The sequence below is a fragment of the Prionailurus viverrinus genome, chromosome E1 (genome assembly GCF_022837055.1).
Source record: "Prionailurus viverrinus isolate Anna chromosome E1, UM_Priviv_1.0, whole genome shotgun sequence".
Lineage (NCBI taxonomy): Eukaryota > Metazoa > Chordata > Mammalia > Carnivora > Felidae > Prionailurus > Prionailurus viverrinus.
In genome coordinates this window covers 36,676,873-36,700,901 of record NC_062574.1, presented here as the reverse complement: position 1 = coordinate 36,700,901, position 24,029 = coordinate 36,676,873, and the positions used below count along the sequence as shown (strand labels likewise).

The 24,029-nt window shown below is 36.3% G+C and overlaps 1 protein-coding gene across 19 annotated transcripts in view; it reads right to left on the bottom strand.

Moving 5' to 3' along the window:
- EFCAB3 (EF-hand calcium binding domain 3) overlaps window positions 1-24,029 on the bottom strand; it is a 477,549-nt gene that overhangs the window by 204,896 nt on the left and 248,624 nt on the right. For all 19 annotated transcript variants that reach the window (XM_047833629.1, XM_047833634.1, XM_047833633.1 and 16 more), the window contains 19 exons: window positions 23,773-23,877; window positions 21,739-21,792; window positions 21,052-21,156; window positions 20,181-20,234; window positions 18,960-19,064; window positions 18,250-18,303; window positions 17,242-17,346; window positions 11,234-11,287; window positions 10,476-10,580; window positions 10,246-10,299; window positions 9,651-9,752; window positions 9,090-9,143; window positions 8,298-8,402; window positions 7,467-7,520; window positions 5,232-5,330; window positions 2,882-2,935; window positions 1,728-1,832; window positions 1,149-1,199; window positions 147-251 (listed from right to left, as the gene is read on the bottom strand). In XM_047833629.1, the coding sequence (XP_047689585.1) occupies window positions 147-251; window positions 1,149-1,199; window positions 1,728-1,832; window positions 2,882-2,935; window positions 5,232-5,330; window positions 7,467-7,520; window positions 8,298-8,402; window positions 9,090-9,143; window positions 9,651-9,752; window positions 10,246-10,299; window positions 10,476-10,580; window positions 11,234-11,287; window positions 17,242-17,346; window positions 18,250-18,303; window positions 18,960-19,064; window positions 20,181-20,234; window positions 21,052-21,156; window positions 21,739-21,792; window positions 23,773-23,877 (1,524 nt within the window). The remainder of the gene's footprint in view (window positions 1-146; window positions 252-1,148; window positions 1,200-1,727; window positions 1,833-2,881; window positions 2,936-5,231; window positions 5,331-7,466; window positions 7,521-8,297; window positions 8,403-9,089; window positions 9,144-9,650; window positions 9,753-10,245; window positions 10,300-10,475; window positions 10,581-11,233; window positions 11,288-17,241; window positions 17,347-18,249; window positions 18,304-18,959; window positions 19,065-20,180; window positions 20,235-21,051; window positions 21,157-21,738; window positions 21,793-23,772; window positions 23,878-24,029) is intronic.

Sequence of the window (24,029 nt, the reverse complement as noted above, 5' to 3'; positions counted from 1 at the left end):
ATGCGTTCTTTCTTTGGACCTGAGTTTTTTTCCCCAAGCTTTTCAGAATGCCTTCTTGATGTCAAACAAGCATTTTGAATGATTGTTATAAATAGGCTTACAAAAGTAGTTTTTCTGGAGTGTTCAGTGGCATCCAAAATGCTCACCATTAACTGGCAGATTTTGCATTATGTCTTTAAGCTCCTTTTCAGTGAGGTCCATGCCCATAGCTCCCAAAACTTCATCCACTTTACTGGAATCAATCTTCCCTCCTTATGGAAAAAGAAGTACACAGGTAACAGTTAATGTCCCTAAAATGTGGGATAAACCCTCACCTCCAGAGGATTATGGTTATCATGTTCCTCCAAAAAACCAAAGCCTGGTGAGATCTTTACAGGAGGACAGAGTCAATAATAAGAGTTCGAGTTTGAGTATATTGTTTTAATTTTAATCTTAATATAAGCACGCCCAGTATAAAAACTGAAAGGTGACAGAATGACTTCTCAGAGAATTCTAGTAGGGTGATAACAATTCCAGCTTTTCTAACCACTATTGTCTCATTTTCATTGTGTTCGTTTTTACAATTAATGTCTAGTTATGTTAAGGCATGCTGTTTTTCCATTACCATTTAAAATTGTTTAAAATTTAAGTAAAAAGTAAATCAGTATCAGTGAAAATATTAATAGTAGTACAAATAGTGTGCGGATTTGGCAGAAATCATGAAGGTGGTATTCGGAACCTTGCTTAGACATGACCTTTTTCCTTGCCTGCTCCCTGTCTATCTATTCAGTCCCGTGTTCTTTCAGTTTCTTGGAGACTTTCTAGCACTCTCTTGCTCTCTTGGTCTAAATGTCAGATTAGTAGTCTTTTGTTGCTGAATAAACTAACTGAAGAGGTGCTAATTTTCCCTTTACTTTTGCTATGTAGCCTGGGCTCTGATAATTTCTACTTCTGTCAAAGTTTGAAATATCCCGAGAAAGCATAGGAATTCTTTCCAAGTTACAACATAAAAGATGATCTCCTAAAGAACACGATCATCCACAAAAGAAACAAAAGTATATAATAATGTGTTAAGTGGCAGAGTTGACAATTTAATCACAAGGAATTAGTCTAAATGCCAAACGTGATGATCTCAGACTGATTTGTGTTTTGTTAAGTTTCTCCCTTACCTTTAAGAAACTTTATACCATCCAGCAACCTTCTTCGATAGACCTTTCCATCTGTAAGGAAAAGGACTATTCAGATCACAGAAGAGCAATGTGGAATTTCATTACTGTCTAGTAAGAAATCAGCAATTTCAGTAAGACATCTTTTGTGAACTGCCTTAGAAATTTTCTGATTTAGTGGCAAATAATGAAATTATAAGGGATGGGGATACTGACATTCTGCCATTCTGAAAAATATCTTTTACTTTTCTTTTGTGATATTTTCATTTTCCCCATTAGATCACTCCTTTCTCTTTTTCTCATTTATTCTGGATTAAATTTTACATCTCTTGATAGACTCAAAAGTTATAAGTAATATAACTGAATCCTGATGATAGGAGTCATGATGATACAACGGTTACTTCTCAAACTAAAGATAAATTTGGCACAGAGAAAATTTTAACATATAATAGTCATTTAAAATTATGTAACATGAATCATAAAATTATTTCTGACAAGCAATAAGATAGAGACAATTTTACAAGTTTTCACAAGTTAACAATACACTTCCCTGTATGACTACATTTTTATTTAAATACTCACTATCAACTGGCAGATTTTTCACCAGTTGTGAGAGTTCTTTATCTGTGAGTTCTATTCCCATGTTTCCTAGAACTCTTTCCATGTCATTGACATCAATTTCCTCTCCTTTAAAAGGACAGAAATGGTAACATGTGAGATTTTAAAGAACCATCTAATTATTCTAAATAATAATGAAATCTCTTATTACTGTTTAATTATTAGCACCAATTATTCAATCCATAATAAAGTCAAATGAGTCCTGTTTGACGGTAGTTATGGTAAAATATTAAAGTGTTTATTTCCATAACTTTAGTAATAATAGAGACAAAATAACAGAGTGCAGAGTAATGCATTTCATAATATTCTGTTGTGGGAGATTACTAGTAGGTAATAAAACTTTAGTCTCTTTTTATTGCACTAATATGTTTTTAGTAAAAATCTGGAAAAAATGAGATTATAGGGCCTAACAAAATATGGCACTATGTTTTGTCGTTAAAGCATTGACAAACCGGAGAAAGACAAATACTTTCTGATTTCAGTCATATGTGGAATTTAAGAAACAAAACAGATGAACATAGGGGAAGGAGGAAAAAAAGGGAGAGGGAGGCAAACTCTTAACTATAGAGAACAAACTGAGGGTTGATGGAGAACGAACTGAGGTGGGCAAGGGATGGGCTAAATGGGTGATGGGTATTAAGGCGGGCACTTGTTATGATGAGCACTGGGTGTTACATAAGTGATGAATCACTAAATTCTACTCCTGAAACCAATATTACACTATATGATAACTAACTAGAATTTAAAGAAAAACTTAAAAAAAAAAGAAAACCCTGAAAAACCAAAGTCCAGGAAATCAGTTTATTAAAAATTATGCCTAATTTATTTACTATTATTTTTAATGCTTATTTATTTTGAGAGAGAGTAAGCAGGGGAGGGGCAGAGAGAAAGGGACAGAGAGAATCCCAAGCAGGCTCCGTGCAGAGCCAGGTGCGGGGCTTGATCTCACGAACCGTGAGATCATGACCTGAACCAAAATCAAGAGTCAGACATTAACTGACCGAGCTACCCAGGTGCCCCAAAATATCATAATTTAAAAGGAATATAAAGTAACAGGGAAGAATATAAAATATGTGTAAAGAATCAGAATCATATGCATTTGGTAACTTTTTCCTCACCTGCAACAGCTTCTACTTTTTCCATCAGTTTTTGCAGATCAACTTTCTTAGAGCCTGTAAGACAAAGTTTAATCAGAGAAGAACAATAACATGGACTCAGAAAAAAGATACACAGGACAGGAGGTTTTTTTTTTAAATCTAAGATTTATGGTTCCAGAAGATGACCAAGGAAAATAATTCATTAGCAATGAGGACCAAGATTTAATAATAAATAATGAAAAAAAAACTTAAATGGTTTTATTAAATAATAAAGATGAAAACTGTCAAAGTTTATTTCACCTAATATTTAAGAAAATTCAGGTTATAACTATTCCATGATTCTTAGAAGAAACAATGAATTCAATGCCGACTGTTACAAGTGTGTTGGGATGTGATTTTTTTCTGAGCAAATTAGGTTATTGTACTCCACAGCTTTTGAACTTTGAAATGAGACATACAAAAACAACCTTTACCAAAAGATTGACTTTGTTCCAAGAGGTCCTTTAAAATCTTTTGAAATTGAAAACACTGTATGTTGAATGTCCTATCATATTATTCATGTACATATTATTCATGTACAATTTTTTTCTTCAATTATTAAATGTTCTAACTCTGCCAGGTCCACATTCGTTAGTGGCTTTGTGTGATTTGAGTAATCCTTCAATCTTACTTTCCTCACTTTTTAAATTATGTATCTCTCAGTATTCGTTAGGATTGTTCTCTTGTGTTACCACATGTTGATGCAATGGGCAGGTAGAGACCAGTGTTAAGCAGTGAGGGATATTTGATAGGAACTAGTTACTTAAGTGGTCAGTTTAGTGATCTGCTGAACCTAATTGGTAGATAAAAACACAGCCCAAATCCTGTCTTTTTACCACACCATTTGTATACATCTTTTTAAAAAATTTTTTAATGTTTATTTATTTTTGAGACACACACACACACACACACACACACACACACACACACACACACACAGAATGTGAGCAGGGGAGGGGCAGAAAGAGAGACAGACACAGCATCCGAAGCAGGCTTCAGGCTCTGAGCTGTCAGCACAGAGCCTGATGCAGGGCTCAAACTCACAAACCGTGAGATCATGACCTGAGCCGAAGTTGGACGCTTAACCAACTGAGCCACCCAGGCGCCCCATGTATTCATCTTAAATTAAAAACAAAATAAATTAAGCTTAAAAAAGTAGAATTTAAAACATACTTTGTGTAACAGACTAAAAAAAAAAAAGAGCGTTTAAGAAAAGGTAAACGTCCCTTCTTTTACCTCTCCTCAGCTTCAGTACCTCTCCTATTACTAACAGTTTTGTGTATAGCCTTCCAGAACTTTCTTATGTTTATAAAGTGTATTACATATATTTTTTAAAAATTGTAATACTATACATATTTTTCTGTTAACTTTGTTATAGTGACCAGAAAAGAAAGCATCTCAATATCTATGAATAGAGAAATGAGGAATGGCTGAATAATTACATTTCATTTACATTTGTAAATAAAAAAGGCAGATGTTACCACTTTACACTGACAGATTCCTCAGAATGTGCCAATCTACACAGGCTCCTCTTTACACGGGACATACTGCATTATCAAGATTTGACACATGGAGCTTTCTCCTGAAGGCACAGACAGGTGTGTGGCATTTCTACGTTTTAATTTTGAGAACCCTGTGTCAATGACAGGTGCACTTAGTGGTTGTCAAATCTTCATATTCTTTTATAAGCGAATAAGCCATCCGGCTCAATGGTCAGAACACAGAGAGGACTGTATTTGGCAGGTACACACGATGGCCTTGGCAGTGAGGAGTGGAGCCTCTCATGGATGATGTTCTGCACCATGGTGTGAATGGCAGTGATATATGGATCAGCGAAAAAAAAAACCCACATTGCAGATCCTATTTTTGTAAAACCAGACAACAAAAATCCCTCCCCTTGTCACTAGCATCCACCCCTAGTCCAAGATGTATAAAGAAATAGATGAGAGGTTTTAAAGCAACAAAAATGAACAGCCTTTGGGGCACCTGGGTGGCTCAGTCGGTTGAGCATCAACTTCAGCTCAGGTCATGATCTCACGGTTCCTGGGCATTGGGCTCTGTGCTGACAGCTTGGAGCCTGGAACCTGCTTCAGGTTATGTGTCTCCCTCTCTGCCCCTCCCCTACTCACATTCTGTCTCGCTCTCTCTCAAAAATAAATAAACATTAAAAAAAAAAACTAAAAAAAACAAACAAACAGCGTTTTCCCCCCCTGAGTTCTTCTGCAAGCTATTCAAATGTCTGCAACAAATAATTTAAACCTTCGAAACAGTCAAAATTAATCCTGCAAGCACAACATTTGTTTAAAACCACAGTGTTTTCTATAATGCTCACCACGCAGAAGATCCTTTAACAGATTCAGTTCCTTTTCTGTCAGCTTGACCTCCATGGCTTCTAAAACAGGATCCAGGTTATTTACATCAATCTTCCCTCCTTGAAAACATGAAAAGGAAAGAAAAAATGGAATGAATACAAAATATTTAGAGAAATTCATGAACGTATATTATCTTCAACTAACAGACATGAATGTTTTCCCCCTTTCCCCCAGTTTTATCTTATTTAAAAAATTTTTTTAATGTTCATTCATTTGTGAGAGACAGAGAGAGACAGAGCATGAGCAGGGAAGGGGCAGAGAGAGGGAGACACAGAATCCGAAGCAGGCTCCGGGCTCTGAGCTGTCAGCACAGAGCCCGACACGGGGCTCAAACTCACGAACTGCAAGATCATGACCTGAGCCGAAGTCCATCGCTCAACCCCCGAGCCACCCAGGCGCCCCTCCCCCAGTTTTATTGAATAATTGACATATGACAGTGTATAAGTTTAAGGTGTACAATATATGTATATATATACACTGCAAAATAATTACCACAATAAGGTTAGTTAACACATCTGTCATCTCACATCGTTACATTTTTGGTTGTGTGTATGGTGAGAACTTTTAAATTTACTCTTTTAGCAATTTCCAAAAATATGATAGTGTTGTTAATTATAGTCAGCGTGCCTTACGTTATATCTCCAGAACTTACTCCTCTTATAGCTGGAAGTTTGCATCCTTTTGACTACCTTCACCTATTCCTCTCCCCAACACCCTGCCTCTGGCAGCTACCAATCAGGTCTCTGTTTCTATGAGTTTGGTTTTTTAGATTCCACCCATAGGAGGTATCATATAGTATTTGTTTTCTTCTGTCTGACTTATTTCACTTAGCATAATGCCCTCAAGTTTCATCCTTGTAAATGGCAGGCTTTCCTTCTTTTCTGCGGTCAAATAATATTCTATTATGTATTATGTATGTACATATATATATATATTTATTCTATTTTCTTCATTCATCTGTCAAGAGACACGTTGTGTCTTTGTCTTGGGTATTGCAGATAATGCTGCAATGAACATGGGGGTGCAAATATCTCTTTAAGATAGTAATAGTTGGTGCTGTTACATGAATATACTGCTAAAAGAGAATGACTTCAAAATCTAGCATAACGGCTAAAATTTTCAAGCAAAGAACAAAACTACAATATATATGTACAGCTCTTTACAAGCTGAGTTACAATTTAAAGAGTTAAAAGCAGGGGCACCTGGGTGGCTCAGTTGGTTGAGCATCCAACTTCAGCTCAGGTCATGATCTCATGGTTTGTGAGTTCGAGCCCCACGTTGGGCTCTGTGCTGACAGCTCAGAGCCTGGAGCCTGCTTTTGGGTTCTGTGTCTCCCTCTCTCTCTGCTCTCTCCCGCCCCCACTCGCACTCTGTCTCTCTCGGTCTCTCTCTTAAAAATAAAAAAGCATTAAAAAATTTAAAAAAAAAAGAGTTAAAAGCAGAGTTAGAATTAGAATTTGTTTCCTCAAACGTTAAACATACAGGCCCAGGAAAAAGTTAGGTGGGGCAGGGCTGAGCAAGTGTAACTAAAGAGCAATAACCAGTAATCTCCACCAAGAAGTAGAGATTATAGTCCTTTCCTAAACTCTTACTCTGAGATTGTTTTGTCTGCTTCTGCTCACATTTTGGAGTAAGTCCCAAACCTTCTTCCTTTCTCCTTCCCACCTTCCTCCCTTGTATACGCCTGCCTTCCTTCCTTCCTTCCTTCTTTCCTTCCTTCCTTCCTTCCTTCCCTCCTTACTTTCCTTCCATCTTTATTTCTGTTCATATAATTGTTTCTTCAGAGAGAGCTTCAAAAACACAATGCAGGGGCGCCTGGGTGGCGCAGTCGGTTAAGCGTCCGACTTCAGCCAGGTCACGATCTCGCGGTCCCTGAGTTCGAGCCCCGCGTCGGGCTCTGGGCTGATGGCTCAGAGCCTGGAGCCTGTTTCCGATTCTGTGTCTCCCTCTCTCTCTGCCCCTCCCCCATTCATGCTCTGTCTCTCTCTGTCCCAAAAATAAATAAACGTTGAAAAAAAAAATTAAAAAAAAAACCACAATGCAGTAGAGAACTTTTCATCTAAGATAAAGTAAGGATTACTACCAGCAAAAACATAGATGTGGTACAAGAAGCAAAATAAGGTGTTATATTCTAGGGATATAAATTTAATGCTTAAGGATATTTCATATGCCTCATATTTGTGCTTCTTACTCACTTTTTTTATACCTCACATCCTTCAGCAACCTGCTTTGAAACACCTTTCCGTGGGCTGTAAGAAAAAGTACAATTCAGATCTCCAGAAAACCAAAACATTACAAATTATATGATTGTAGAAAGATACATTTCAATGATTTGCTTTAAAAATGCATTTATTTTATAGTTATACGATGTGGACATTTAAAAATATAAATGTTTGTGGTGCCTGAGTGGCTCAGTCGGTTAAGGATCTGACTCTTGATTTGGGCTCAGGTCATGATCTCCGTCATGAGACTGAACCCCATGTCAGGCTCTGTGCTGAGTGTGGAGCCTGCTTGAGATTCTCTCGCTCTCTCTCTCGCTCTCTCTCTCTCTCTCTCTCCCCCTGCCCTGCTCATGTGCTCTAGATGATAGATAGATAGATAGATAGATAGATAGATAGATGTTTTCCACAGTGACAAACTTACCCATTCTTTGGAATTAGAGACATTTATTAAACTCTCCCATGGTGCCATTCTAAAAAATACATTAAAATATTTCTTCCTTTTTATTCTACTGATGTCCTCTTTCTCCTTCATTATGTTTCCTTGCTCTTATTGCAAAACGAATACCAATCTGAGAGGATAGTATTAGTCACTCAGATTACTATATGGCAATGTAGTGATGAATTTCAGATTGTGTTCCAAGAGGTAATGAAAGAATTTCTTTTCAAGTCAGAAGTGCCTTTCTCTATTAATTTATGGCATTTTAAGACAAAACTGTACTACTAAAAGATTGAGAATGGCTCGCACTGACCCATAAAGTCAGGTTCCCTGGAAGGCATGGTGGCATTTATGTGGCATTCACTTACCATCAAGGGGCAGTGTTTTCCTCAGTTGCTTGGCCTCCTTGTCTGTAAGTTCAATCCCCATGTCTTTTAGAGTATTTTGTAGGTCCCTGGAATCAACCTTTTCTCCTTTGAAAAGACAGAATAGTTACAGGTTAAACTATTAACGGACAATCTGATTATTTAACATGATCTAAACATTTACTTTTGCTGCTCTAGTCCTTTCTCTGATACCAGAATGAAAAGGAAAGATGGAGTGAAAGATTTTCTAATAAAAAGAGTCAAATGCTAAATAAAAAATAGAATTTGTCCCTCAATATTAGCAAATGGGATGTATCCCTAACACTGGGAATGATATCACATAGTACAGAAGCAAATCTGGTCATATAATTATCCAGAAATAAGGTCAAGAGACGGTTAGTATGATACAAGACAATTAACAAAGTATGACATATTTTGCTTTACTTTGTTAAAACTATGTAATTAGCTGTTGGTAATGGACTTTTATTTCTAAAGCTCCACCCTGCTTTTGCTGTGATCATCTAGGTTTAGGTCTATAAATAAGAGCCAGGCACTTTTACTGAAAAAAAAGCATCAAAGAATATATGACTTACAATGAAGAAATAGTCCTTTTGTTTTACTTATAAACCCAGATAATGTTAGATTAAGATGTTGATCAGTAGATGCACATATTTATCAAAATGAATACTGAAAGTATGTGAATCTGTAAAGCAGTAGTAGAATTTTGAGAAAATGCTATTAAAATTTTTAGTGTAAATCACAATTTGTTGCAAATCATTTATAACAAATTCTTGCCTGTATAAGCTTTCACTTCATCCTTCAAAATTTTCAGAGCAACTGTATTATCAACTGTAACAAAAAAAAACATAACTTGAAGCTCATAAAATGATATAAAATAGCATAAGAACGCTCTCCTCCCCTTCAGATTATAACAGCTGTTACTGGGCATTTTGTTATGCACTTTAAAGAGCCATTCAACAAATATTTACTCAGAATATGCTTGAATATAGAACAGAAGAAAAGATTTAAAATATTAAAAATATACTTATTTAAAAAATGTAAATTTGACTTTCTATTTCATAAAATAACAACTCTTGAATTTGATAACAAAAGGATGAGATTCAAAAGCGGCCATTTTGTAAAGGCAAACTTTGTTGTCCTCAGAACTTCGCAGACTCTTCTAGTGGCCATGCCACCTGTGTCCAAATACTACATTCTCAACTTCTTTGTCAGTGTTCTTGTCCCATCTACAATCTGGACCTCTTCTGCGTAGAAAGTTCCCTCGTTCCATTCCTTTCATTGCTAACGGTACATAACACCTAAAGCTCAAAATCCAATGGTATCTCACGTGCTCACCACTGACTGGCAGGTTTTCTTTCAGATCTTCAAGTTCCTGGTCTGTGAGCTTGATTCCCATGTCACCTAGAACGGTTTCCAGGTTTTTGATGTCAACTTTCCCTTAATCAGAAAGAGAAAGGCTCGTGAGGGAAATTTAGTGACTCTAAAAAGTTATTTTTAGATTATTTAAAAAAAAATTTTTTTTAACGTTTATTTTTGAGACAGAGAGAGACAGAGCATGAATGGGGGAGGGTCACAGAGAGAGGGAGACACAGAATCTGAAACAGGCTCCAGGCTCTGAACTGTCAGCACAGAGCCCGACGCGGGGCTCAAACCCACGGACCGTGAGATCATGACCTGAGCCGAAGTCCGACGCTTAACCGACCGAGCCACCCAGGCGCCCCTTTAGATTATTTTTTTAAGAGAGTAAGGGTCTTCCTACCAAGACTTGAAGCTAAAATTTTATTACCAAAACACGAATACCACAAAGCCCAACTCTGGACAAATATTTATAAGGAGTACAGTAACAGAATCAACATGGCATTTAAGGTTAATGGTAAAATATAGTTAGTGTTCTAATGGGAATTTAGGTTTATAGTGACTTTGTGCTCACCTGTAATAGCTTTCATTCCTTCCATCACGTCATGCAGATCAACATTCCCGTTTGCTACAGAAGTCCAAAAGAGACATGTAATCAATGACATGAGCTCAGAAAAAGATACACTTTGTTTATAGAGTATAATAAAGTCCAGCTAAATTTGTCTCACAACATAATTTTAATTGATACCCCTTTAAATCGAAGATCAAGATAAATAGATCCTGAATGCTATCTTTGGTACTCACCATCAACTTGTAGGTCTCCTGACAATCCAGCAAGTTCCTCGTCTGTGAGCCCCATTCCCATATTTCCCAAACTAGTATGGAGGTAATTCTTTTTAATCTTCCCATCTTAGGAAAGAGACAGTAAAGCAACATTTGAAAAAAAAAGTTGTATAATAGTAAAATTTAAAAATGTTTTTTAGGAAAACTATTATTAACTTTAATGACCACATATTATTAAAACAAAAGAAACAAAAGATAAAATATATTTCATGCCTCTGTTATTATTACACTTTGACAAGGCTGAAATCCTAAATAGGCTTTTCCACTTAAAGACTCAAATAGAAAGTCAATGGAGTCAGAACTGTATTTCCTTTAGTCTATTCTTGTGGACAAGCCTACAAAGTAAGACAAGGTTAAGGTGCTGGAACAAACAGAACTGCAGACCACTAACTTAATTACTCTGCATAAAAAGTAGGTTGCTTTTTTGTTTACTGGCTTGACTTATTAGTGATTATTGTAGCTGACCATTGCTTTTCAATAACAACCAGGGTTTTTTGTTTGTTTTTGCCAGGGTTGGTTTTTCTTCTTGAGAAAAAGTTGAAAAAAAATCTAAGAAGACAGTGGACTTCCTGCCAAGAGAAAGTGTATATTAACAGCAGGTAAAATGTAGTCATGCTGGAAGAATTATAAATAAAAGCTTATATAGGGCCAAGATTCATGCTTGGATGGTGTATCTGGAGACCTAGATAACATGCCTTATAATTTCGTTTTTTACTTACTTTTGAGAGACTTCATAGCCTTCAGTAGTCTATTACGATACAACTTTCCATTGGCTGTAAGAAAAGTCATAATTCATGTAATGGTAGAATGAATACGAGTTTCACAAAAATAGCATGAACTGAATAATTTCAGAAGCAGAAAATGCAGTCTTGTATCAACATACAAAAATCAACTGTATTGCTGCTATAGAGTTGCAACAAGCAAATGAAAAGAAAACTTAAGAAAGCAATTTCATTTACAAGAGCATGAAAAGCATAAAATGCCTAAGAATAATTTTAACAAAAGAAGTACAAAACTTATACTCTGGAGACTATAAACCATTATAGAAAGAGATTAAAGAAAACCTAAATAAATGAAAAGACATCCTATGTTTATGGATTGGAAGACATAATACTGTGAATGTGACAATATTTCCTAAACTGATCCATGGACTCAATACATTCTTATAAAAAATTCCAGCTGGTTTGTTTGCAGAAACTGATGAGCTGGTCCTAATATTCATATGGTAAAGCTCAGGCTCCAAAAAGCAAAAATAATCTTAAAAAGGAAAAAGAAGTAGGGGACTCACACTTTTCAGTTTAAAAACTACAAAGTGACAGTAATCAAGACAGTGAGGTACTGGCATACAACTAGATATATAGATTAATGGAATAGAATTTACAATCCAGAAATAAACCTTCCAATGTTTGGTCAGCTGATTTTTGACAAAGGTACTTGCACATTCAGTGAAGAAAGAACAGTCTTTTTATTTTTTTTATTTTTTATTTTATTTTTTTAATTTTTTTAACCTTTATTTGTTTATTTATTTATTTTTTATATATGAAATTTATTGTCAAATTGGTTTTCATACAACACCCAGTGCTCATCCCAAAAGGTGCCCTCCTCAATACCCATCACCCACCCTCTCCTCCCTCCCACCCCCCATCAACCCTCAGATTGTTCTCAGTTTTTGAGTCTCTTATGCTTTGGCTGTCTCCCACTCTAACCTCTTTTTTTTTTTTTTCCTTTCCCTCCCCCATGGGTTCCTGTTAAGTTTCTCAGGATCCACATAAGAGTGAAACCATATGGTATCTGTCTTTCTCTGTATGGCTTATTTCACTTAGCATCACACTCTCCAGTTCCATCCACGTTGCTACAAAGGGCCATATTTCATTCTTTCTCATTGCCACGTAGTACTCCATTGTGTATATAAACCACAATTTCTTTATCCATTCATCAGTTGATGGACATTTAGGCTCTTTCCATAATTTGGCTATTGTTGAGAGTGCTGCTATGAACATTGGGGTACAAGTGGCCCTATGCATCAGTACTCCTGTATCCCTTGGATAAATTCCTAGCAGTGCTATTGCTGGGTCATAGGGTAGGTCTATTTTTAATTTTCTGAGGAACCTCCACACTGCTTTCCAGAGCGGCTGCACCAATCTGCATTCCCACCAACAGTGCAAGAGGGTTCCCGTTTCTCCACATCCTCTCCAGCATCTATAGTCTCCTGATTTGTTCATTTTGGCCACTCTGACTGGCGTGAGGTGATACCTGAGTGTGGTTTTGATTTGTATTTCCCTGATAAGGAGCGACGCTGAACATCTTTTCATGTGCCTGTTGGCCATCCGGATGTCTTCTTTAGAGAAGTGTCTATTCATGTTTTCTGCCCATTTCTTCACTGGGTTATTTGTTTTTCGGGTGTGGAGTTTGGTGACCTCTTTATAGATTTTGGATACTAGCCCTTTGTCCGATATGTCATTTGCGAATATCTTTTCCCATTCCGTTGGTTGCCTTTTAGTTTTGTTGGTTGTTTCCTTTGCTGTGCAGAAGCTTTTTATCTTCATAAGGTCCCAGTAATTCACTTTTGCTTTTAATTCCCTTGCCTTTGGGGATGTGTCGAGTAAGAGATTGCTATGGCTGAGGTCAGAGAGGTCTTTTCCTGCTTTCTCCTCTAAGGTTTTGATGGTTTCCTGTCTCACATTTAGGTCCTTTATCCATTTTGAGTTTATTTTTGTGAATGGTGTGAGAAAGTGGTCTAGTTTCAACCTTCTGCATGTTGCTGTCCAGTTCTCCCAGCACCATTTGTTAAAGAGGCTGTCTTTTTTCCATTGGATGTTCTTTCCTGCTTTGTCAAAGATGAGTTGGCCATACGTTTGTGGGTCTAGTTCTGGGGTTTCTATTCTATTCCATTGGTCTATGTGTCTGTTTTGGTGCCAATACCATGCTGTCTTGATAATGACAGCTTTGTAGTAGAGGCTAAAGTCTGGGATTGTGATGCCTCCTGCTTTGGTCTTCTTCTTCAAAATTCCTTTGGCTATTCGGGGCCTTTTGTGGTTCCATATGAATTTTAGGATTGCTTGTTCTAGCTTCGAGAAGAATGCTGGTGCAATTTTGATTGGGATTGCATTGAATGTGTAGATAGCTTTGGGTAGTATTGACATTTTGAAAATATTTATTTTTCCAATCCATGAGCAGGGAATGTCTTTCCATTTCTTTAAGTCTTCTTCAATTTCCTTCATAAGCTTTCTATAGTTTTCAGCATACAGATCCTTTACATCTTTGGTTAGATTTATTCCTAGGTATTTTATGCTTCTTGGTGCCATTGTGAATGGGATCAGTTTCTTTATTTGTCTTTCTGTTGCTTCATTGTTAGTGTATAAGAATGCAACTGATTTCTGTACATTGATTTTGTATCCTGCAAATTTGCTGAATTCCTGTATCAGTTCTAGCAGACTTTTGGTGGAGTCTGTCGGATTTTCCATGTATAATATCATGTCATCTGCAAAAAGCGAAAGCTTGACTTCATCTTTGCCAATTTTGATGCCTTTGATTTCCTTTTGTTGTCTGATTGCTGATGCTAGAACTTCCAGCACTATGTTAAACAACAGCGGTGAGAGTGGGCATCCCTGTCGTGTTCCTGATCTCAGGGAAAAAGCTCTCAGTTTTTCCCCGTTGAGGATGATGTTAGCTGTGGGCTTTTCATAAATGGCTTTTATGATCTTTAAGTATGTTCCTTCTATCCCGACTTTCAAGGGTTTTTATTAAGAAAGGGTGCTGGATTTTGTCAAAGGCCTTTTCTGCATCGATTGACAGGATCATATGGTTCTTCTCTTTTTTTTTGTTAATGTGATGTATCACGTTGATTGATTTGCGAATGTTGAACCAGCCCTGCATCCCAGGAATGAATCCCACTTGATCATGGTGAATAATTCTTTTTATATGCCATTGAATTCGATTTGCTAGTATCTTATTGAGAATTTTTGCATCCATATTCATCAGGGATATTGGCCTGTAGTTCTCTTTTTACTGGGTCTCTGTCTGGTTTAGGAATCAAAGTAATACTGGCTTCATAGAATGAGTCTGGAAGTTTTCCTTCCCTTTCTATTTCTTGGAATAGCTTGAGAAGGATAGGTGTTATCTCTGCTTTAAACGTCTGGTAGAACTCCCCTGGGAAGCCATCTGGTCCTGGACTCTTATTTGTTGGGAGATTTTTGATAACCGATTCAATTTCTTCGCTGGTTATGGGTCTGTTCAAGCTTTCTATTTCCTCCTGATTGAGTTTTGGAAGAGTGTGGGTGAAGAACAGTCTTTTTAATAAATGGTGCTGGGACAACTGGACAGTCACATGCAAAGAGAATATTCTTTTGGATCCCTATCTCACATTTTATACAAAAAGTAACTCAAAATGGATCAAAGACCTAATTGTAAGTGTTAAAACTATAAAAATGTTGAAAGAAAACATAACTGTAAATTTTCTTAACCTTAGATTAGACATTTTTTTAATATATGACACCCAAACACAAGCAACAAAGGAAAAAAGTTATATTATACACTGGACATCATCAAAGTTAAAAATCTTTTGTGCATCAAGGAACACTGTCAAGAAAGTAAAAAGATAATTCACAGAACAGGAGAAAACTTTTGCAATCATGTATCTGATAAGGAACTTATATCTAGAAAATATAAGGGACTTGTATCTAGAATGTATAAAGAACTTCTACGATTCAATAATAAGAAGATAACCAAATTTAAAAACGGATGAGGGTTATGAGTGGATTTTTCTCCAAAGGAGGTATACATTTAGCCAATATTCACATGAAAAGATGCTTAACATCATTAGCAATCAGGGTAATGCAAGTCGAAACCAGAATAAGATACCACCTCATACCCACTAGGATATTATCAAAGGACAGAAGTAACAAGTGTTGACCAGGATGTGGAAGAACTGGAACTCTGATACACCGCTGGTGGAAATGGAAAGTAATGCAGCCTCTTTGGAAAACAGCCTGCACTTCCTCAAAAGGTGAAACACAGAATTACCATATGACCCAACAATTTCTCTCTTAGGTATATACCCAAGACAAATGAAAATATATATCCATGTAAAAACTTGTACATGGACGTTCATAGGAGAATTATTCATAATAGCTAAAATGTGGAAACAATCCAAATGCGCATCAACCAATGAATGGATAAATAAAATGTGTTATATCCATAGAATAGCCTATTTTTCAGCAGTGAAAAGAAACAAAGTACAGTTGACTTTAGAAAAACAGAGGTTTGAACTGTGCAGGTCCATTTATACGTGGGTTTTTTTTTTATAGTATAGCACTGTAAATGTATTTTCTCTTCCTTAGGATTTTCTTAAATTATTTTTTTAATGTTGATTTAGTTTTGAGAGAGAGCTGTCAGCACAGATCCTGATGCAGGGCTCGAACCCACAAACCGTGAGATCATGACCTGAGCTCAAGTCAGACGCTTAACTGACTGAGCCACCCAGGTGCCCACCTTATGATTTTCTTATTAGCATTTTATTTTCTCTGCCTTACCTATTGTAAGAATAGGGTATATAATACATGTAACAACAAAATGTATGTTAATTGACTTTATGTTATCAGTTAGGCTTCTGGTCATCAGTAAGCAATTAGTAGTTGAGTTTTTGGAGAGTCAAAAGTTATACACAGATTTTCGACTGCACAGGGAGTCAGTGCTCTTAACCCCTGTGTTGTTCAAGCGTCAACTGTATTAATACATAACAGGACAGAGATAAACCTGGAAAACATTATGTTAAGTGAAACTAGTCACTACAGAGCACGTATTATATGATTCTATTTATGTGGAATATCCAGAATAGGGAAACTGATGGAGACAGAAAATAGATTAGTGGTTGCCCAGGGCTGAGGGAGATGGAGAAATTGGGAGGTGACTGTTAATAGGTATGGAATATCTTTCTGGGATAATAAAAATGTTCTAAAATTGATTGTTGTGATGAATGTGGTGAATACATTAGAATTCACTTAATTGTATGCTATATTGGGTTACTTGTACAATATGTGGATGATAATTCAGTAGTACCATTATAAATATTTCACTTATGGGGTGCCTGGATGACTCAGGTGGCTAAGCGTCTGACTTCGGCTCAGGTCGTGATCTCGCAGTTTGTGAGTTTGAGCCTCGCGTCAGGCTCTGTGCTGACAACTCAGAGTCGGGAGCCTGCTTCAGATTCTGTGTCTCCCTCTCTCTCTGCCCCTCCCCTGCTCGTGCTCTATCACTCTCTGTCTCTCAAAAATAAATAAACATTAAAAATTTTTTAAAAAATGTTTCACCTAAAATTTTCATCTTTATATAACAGTGAAATTAAGGAAAAGAAGGCTTTTTCAATATGATAAGCTGGTCCCCTTGAGTGGGCCTACTGTACTGTACAAATATCTCTTTCCTTTCTTTTTAATTCTGACTTTTATTTTTAATTTCTTCCATTGCTCGCTTATCTCTCTCTTTTTCCTTCTTATGGTATAAGCCCTGAAGGGAGACAGTAGACATTTGTTGGCTCTGATGGCAACTTACATCTGAGGAGTTGCTTGGCTTCTAAAATAAACTCTAAACGACACTTACTGTTTTAAGATGTAGCTTACATTTTAGTTTTTTAAAAATGTTCCATCATGTTTGAGAAGAAGTGAAAATTTTCATGCAGATCTGTAAAAATCTAGTTTCCCTGGAAGCTCCCACAGACACTTGTATGACTCACCATCAATTGGCAGTATTTTCAGCAGCTTCTCTAGTTCCTTATCTGTGAGCTCAATTCCGAGATTTCCCAGAACATTTTTTAGCTCACTAGATTCAATCTTCTCACCTTTGAAAATAAGAAATTTGGTATACATCTTCATTTCAGATAGCAGTAATAATTTCTTTTTTTTTTTTAAAGTCTTTAAATGTTTTAGCACTTATTTTTGAGAGAGAGAGCGAGTGGGCGAGGGGCAGAGAGAGAGGGAGACACAGAATCTGAAGCAGGCTCCAGGCCCTGAGCTCTCAGCACAGAGCCTGATGCGGGGCTTGAACTCACAAGCTGCGAGATCATGACCTGAGGCGAAGTCGGACAATTAACTGACTGAGCCACCCAGGCACCTCCAGATAATAGTAATTATTTCTAATGAAAAAAGTTAGTTTAGGATAATACCATCTCCTTGTTTTCAGACTGAAAACTACAGTAATAAAAACAAACAAACATTTTCAACTACAGAATCAATGTAGATGATAGGTCAAATTTATTTTCTTAATGTGAACAAGAGAGTCTTCTAAAATCAGGACAGACTACTTTCAGAATGAAATTTGATCTATTAATTAAAAAAATAGATGCTTATATGAATTTTTCTTTGAAAAAGTATTTTAATTAAAAAAATAAGAATTATATGATAAATACAATAAATTCATTACTTCCATCAATTTTAGGCTTCACTCTCTAATTTGCTGTGCCATTCTATACTGTGTTTATGAAACACTGGTGAAGTGAATTACATTATTGGCATAAACGACAGAGATTTTAGAATTTGAAAGCAAGAAATAGTATGGTAATTTCATTGCAAAATCAGATAATTTTATATCACTACATGTAACACTAGAAGCAAATATTTCATTAATAAATATAGAGAAATGTCAGAATTTACAAGTCAGTGATGAAGTACCAGGAAATATTAGCAAAAACCAAAATTTAATGTAGATAATTGGAATCCTAATTTTATAGTAACTTTTCAGTCACCTGTAAAATCTGTGATGTTTTCCATCAGTGTTTCTAGAGGAATTTTCTCATCAACTATAAGAGAAGATAAAATCGCAGTATATTATAGATTCCATATATTATGGATCTCATATATTATATAGACGTCAAATATTACATTCTAGATATAATACAAAAGTTTGTGGGAAAACATGGGAAGAACTATAACAGTTGCACTTAACTATGTGTCAGGCCCCATCATAATTGCTAATATTTACTTAAACAAATATTTTTGAACACACTTTTTAGATTATTATTCTACTCCACTTTTATTCTAAGACAAGCATGAATAACAAGAAAATTCTAAACATGAAAACCATGCAATCGCAATGGTGCAGTTTGGCCTATAATATCTCAAATTTATTTGTGTTAGTAAGGGGAAGTTACTTAGAAGTGAATGTGTCTAAAGAATCTGCATTCTTGTATTCAAAACTGTAAAGACTCAACTACTAAACATGATACTTACAGAGAACATAAAAGTCATACATATCACACATATAGAAAACTGGTTTAATTTTGACTTTGTTAACTGGATACTCATAAACTCAAATGACATTCTCTGTGTTTTAGTCATTGATATGGTGTCTCACACTGTTCTTGGGCCTTCCCTTCTCCCTATGAAAAAGGGCATTTCCCCGCCCCCCCCCAAGTTTCTTGTAACTTGTAACTAGTATATATGATAATATGCTTACCACCAACATGCATGTTTTCAGCCAGATCTTTAAGTTCCGTATCTGCAAGCTTTATCCCCAGGTTGTTCAGAACAGTGCCCAGGTTGTTCATATTGACCTTCCCACCTAAGAAAAGTGACAGTCCATAAAGAATATTAAATGACTTCAAAAGAGAAGTTCTTACACTTTTTTGATACACATATCCCATTGTGAATTTCTTAAGCAGTAGATCATTATTCACAAAATTTGCTTCGGACCAAACAGAAAATGTTTGCTCTAAAGTGAAAAAAATAAATTAATGTTCAACAATTTTAGCACAGAGACAAAATATTTTAAGCAATCAATTACAAATTTAGAACTATGGCTACTTCCCTTGAGACTTGTCTTGGGGACCAGCCTACAGAAACACAAGGTTTTAAATGGCATTTAATGCTGAAATCAGTTTGAGAATTAGGTACAGAAATATGGGCTCAGAGCACAGAAAAGTCTCTCAAGAAATGGATGAAAAAGGGAAGAAAGAGATTGAGTTGTGGCCAAAAAGGGGTGTGGAGAGTTCTAGCTTGCTTATTTTATAGGATGGTGTATGTTGAACATGTAAATGGGCTGAAGAGGTTGAAAATGGCCAGTGGGGCAAGGTCTTAAAAGATATGGGAGACAGTGGAGTCAAGGGCATCCTGGTAAGCTTTGAGGAGGAAGAGGGACCTCTCACTCATCCTTATACTAACATGGGTGTGCTTAAAGATACCTGAATAGGGAGGGATTGAAGATGTGAAGCTGAGGGCTATCACTCTTGCCAGCCTCAATTTTCTTAATGAATTAAAAAAAAAAATCTGGTTGAAAAAAATGGTGTTCAATGAATGCTTAGGGAATTCTGGTACTGGAGGCAAACATTATTTAGTTCTAAACAATAGTAGGTTGACTTTTGATGAATGAACTTCCAATTTAGTTTTTTCTATTTATTAAGTTCTCTGAATCACTGCTAATCATTTATATTTTTTCCCATGTAAACATGAAATTTGATATTTCTCTTCCTGAAAATTTCGAAAATGACAAGAAAGTGTGGTGCTTTACTTTCAAGATAGAACATCAGATTCAACTGCTAAAATAAAGATTGAGGTCCAAAAAAGCATACATTTGCAATCAGTACATATGACAGATGGCAGCATTCAAATTCACATCTTGGAAACAGTATAAAATGAAGATCTCATATTCATTTGTATTCTTATTATGTTTCTCACTCACCTTTAAGGGACTTCACACCATCTAGCAACCTGTTCTTAAAGACCTTGTTATCATCTATAAAAAAGAACACAATTAAGGTCATAGAGAAATGAGGTAGCTATTCACTAAAACTTTAGTAAAACTGAGATTTTCATGATTTGCCCTAGAAACTTCCCTCATTAAAATAAAGTTTGAGAGAAAATTAGGGAAAGTTTATAATATGGTAAGTCTATCTAAAATTTAGCATACAAGACACTCTATAACATGCACAGCTTTTTTGGAAAATATCACCTCTGACCTTTTATCCCCTTCCAGTCTAACACCACTTCTTTCCCTTGGTTGCTTCCCACAATTGCCTATACGTATCTAAAAAGGTAAGGGTAGCCTCAGAAATGTAGTCCCCTTGATGGCATGAGTCAGCATCATGGGGATGATTATTCCAAAACAGAGAGTTAAACTGCAGAGATGGAAATTTCCCTCTAGAATGAGTGAACATTTAAATTATTTTGTTTGGCATTTGTTTGTTTATTTACTGTTGCATCTTAGAAAATGGGGATAGTTTGAGTTTCTAAAAAAAAAAAAAAAAGCTTAAGAGGAGACAAAACAAACACGGGGTAAAAAAGCCAGGCAAACCAAGAAACAGACTCCTAACTATAGGGAACAAACTGATGGTCACCAGAGGGGAAGATGGTGAGGGAAGGGTGACACAGGTGATGGGGATGAAGGAGGGCACTTGTGATGAGCACAGGGTGATGTGTGGATGTGTTGAATCACCAAATTGTACACCTGAAACTAGTATTACACTGTATGTTAACTAACTGGAATTTAAATTAAAAAATCTTTAAAAGCTTCAAAGAACACTTTAAGTTCACATCAGTATATAAATGCCTACCATTGAAAGGCAGATTTTTCAGCAGCTTCAAACGTTCCTTATCTGTGAACTCTATTCCCATGTTTTTCAGAATAGCTTTCACATCTTTGACATCCACCTCCCCTCCTTAAAAAAATAGACATCATTACGTATACGAATTTAAAGGATCATCTAATGACTCCAAACAGGGAAAATTAATCTATGGCTATGTAGATTAAATCGGTACAGAATAAAGAGCATAGGCCAATGAGACCTCTCCAAATATACTGACGATGACTTTCACAGAAAAAGAATTTGATCTCTAAGTGCTAATAAAAGAAGTCACAGTCACAATGACAATGGCAAGGCAACTCTGAACCCTGTGAGATTTACATTATGTATCTGCTATTCAGTTGGAATATTATAAATTACTTATTCAAATAAATGTATAAAATAAGGTAAGATCTGTTAGTCTCATTTTTTGTCAGTTATCTGTAGTCTTTATCAAAATTTTACTTCATATATTATTTCACTAGTACAGAGTTTGGCCATTCTAAAAGAGAGAAGAGCAAAATACACAAATAAAAAATATACCAGAAAACAAATGAGTTGCTAGTAATTTAATGAACAAAGAAGTAAATGCCATAACTAATATGGCAATTGAGGAATAATGGTGAAATATAATTATTATAAATACTAAATGTTTTAGATTCTTAATTTCTCTCTTACCTGTAGTAGCTTTTACTCCATCCATCACCTCTTTCAGACCAACCATTCCATTAGCTACAAGAAAAGGCACAATGAAAATAATGTCAGAAGCCCAGAAGACAAATTTAAGACATATATTTTAAGGAAACAATTCCATTAAAAATTCCTTACATCTTCATTTTACCTGAGACCATTTAGAAAATGCCTGGATCTCAGGGAGTTAAGATGATCTCCATTAATACAAAGGTCTCTTGTATACTAGAAACTGGGTCAGGAAAAGTGTGCTCTTCCTAGTATTTTGGATGCCATTATAAGCCATAGCTGAAGATACTATTGGAGTTGGCCAGGTATTCTGTTAACTTTACCTCATGTACCCACAAACAGCTGAGGAAGGGACCACTAATCTAGCTTGGTATGTTCTAAGATTGCTTCCTGCAGGAGATGTGTGTGAACTACATTAATGTATCAGAGCAGTTGACATGAAATATGGAAGGATGGAAGAGACTTCACATGGAGGAGAAGTTGAGAAAAATGTCCAGGGACATCATGCTATGTATGTGAAACTACAAGCAGCTCAACATGGCTTGAACAGTGTCGCGGCCGGCGCGACAAACACCGAGGTCAGGGTCCTGAGGGTAGGGGAATGCAAGAAAAAAAGAGAAGAGAAAGTTTGGGAACAGGAGGGTCCCCTGGGCTGATGGCCCAAGTGACGGCTTTATTGTTGCTGTACACAATCTTTTATAACCAGACTCTTATGGGTTAGGTCATTCTAAGAATAAACAGGTTTCACATAATTGCTGCCCACCAAAACATTTAGTTCTGTGTTTCTTGTGCATTTTCTAGATGGGTCACAAGACCTTGTTGATAAGATTGCTAGCAAAACACAATTCCCATGTTTGTTTCTATCTGACTCGGGGTAGAAAAAGGGAGGTAGCATTACTGCCAACACCTGCAGACCACAGTCTTCAGGAATTAACTTTCTCAGCCTTGACAAGGCTTTTGTATGCCCTTGAAAATGGAGGAATGGGAGGGGGAACCACCGGGTTGGCTTGAGTCAACAGGGAACGTTGCTCAACCTAGTCACAGCCTGGCACCGGGGCCCGGCCCCCCACAAACAGTAGAAAAATGAGAGAAGATATGTCCACACAGGCAGATGGAGCTTGAAGGTCTCATGCACTATGATAAAAATCTTGGAACACAATTTCGAGTGAAGATTTCATTAGACAGAAGGATAGATAGAAGAATGGCTTGTTGACTTCTCTATAAATAGATTTTCATATCCCTATTATTTTGCTTTCTTATTATTTAGACTATTAGAGTCCTGACAGCACCCTCTGCAGTTTTTGGTATATTTATGGAAAGATGATGCTGTTTTAGGTTAATTGTAATGAAGATCCAAGATTTATTCTGACTTTAAAATTGGGCTCTCCTCCAAGTGTCCATCAATAGATGAATGGATAAAGACATAGCACATATGTATGTGTGTGTGTACGTGTGTGCGTGTGCATGTGTGTGTGCGTGTGTGTGTGTGTGTGTGTGTGTGTGTGTGATGGAGTATTATTCAGCCTTAAAAAAGAATGGAATCTTGCCATTTGCAACAACATGGATGGAGCTAAAGAGTATAATGCTAAGAGAAATGTTAAAGACAAATACTATATGATTTCACTCATATGTGAAATTTAAGAAACAAAATGAGTAAACAAAGAAAAAAAAAAAGAAGAGAGAGACAAACCAAGAAGTAGACTCTTAACTATAGAGAACAAACTGGTAGTTACCAGAGGGGAGGTGGGTGGGGAAATGGGTGAAACAGGTGATGGGGACGAAAGAGTATACTTATCACATATATATAGAATTGATGATATATTGTATACCTGAAATAATATAATTTTCTATGTTAACTATATTGGAATTACAATTAAAGACTTAAGTAAAAAAAATAAAATTGGGCTCTCCTCCAAGCTTTCTAACATGTATCTGCCAATTAAATCTATTTTCAAACATATCAGATATAAAAGAAAAATTTAAAAATGGCCTGAGGACATCTGTAGTGTTCACCATCAACTTGTAGATTTTTTGACAGCTTTGCAAGTTCCTCTTCCGTGAGCTCAAGTCCCAATTTTTTAAGGGTGTTGTCCAGGTTATTTACATGAACCTTTCCCCCTTAGGAAAGACAGAAGGTAGGAACATGAAAAAAAAGTGTATTATGCCAAAATTCTGCATGCATATCAACTTTCTATTTATTTACTTATTATGTTTGTTTGTTTAAGGTGAAGTGATTTTTTCGTGCATGGAGAAGGGGTGTACAGAGTTGA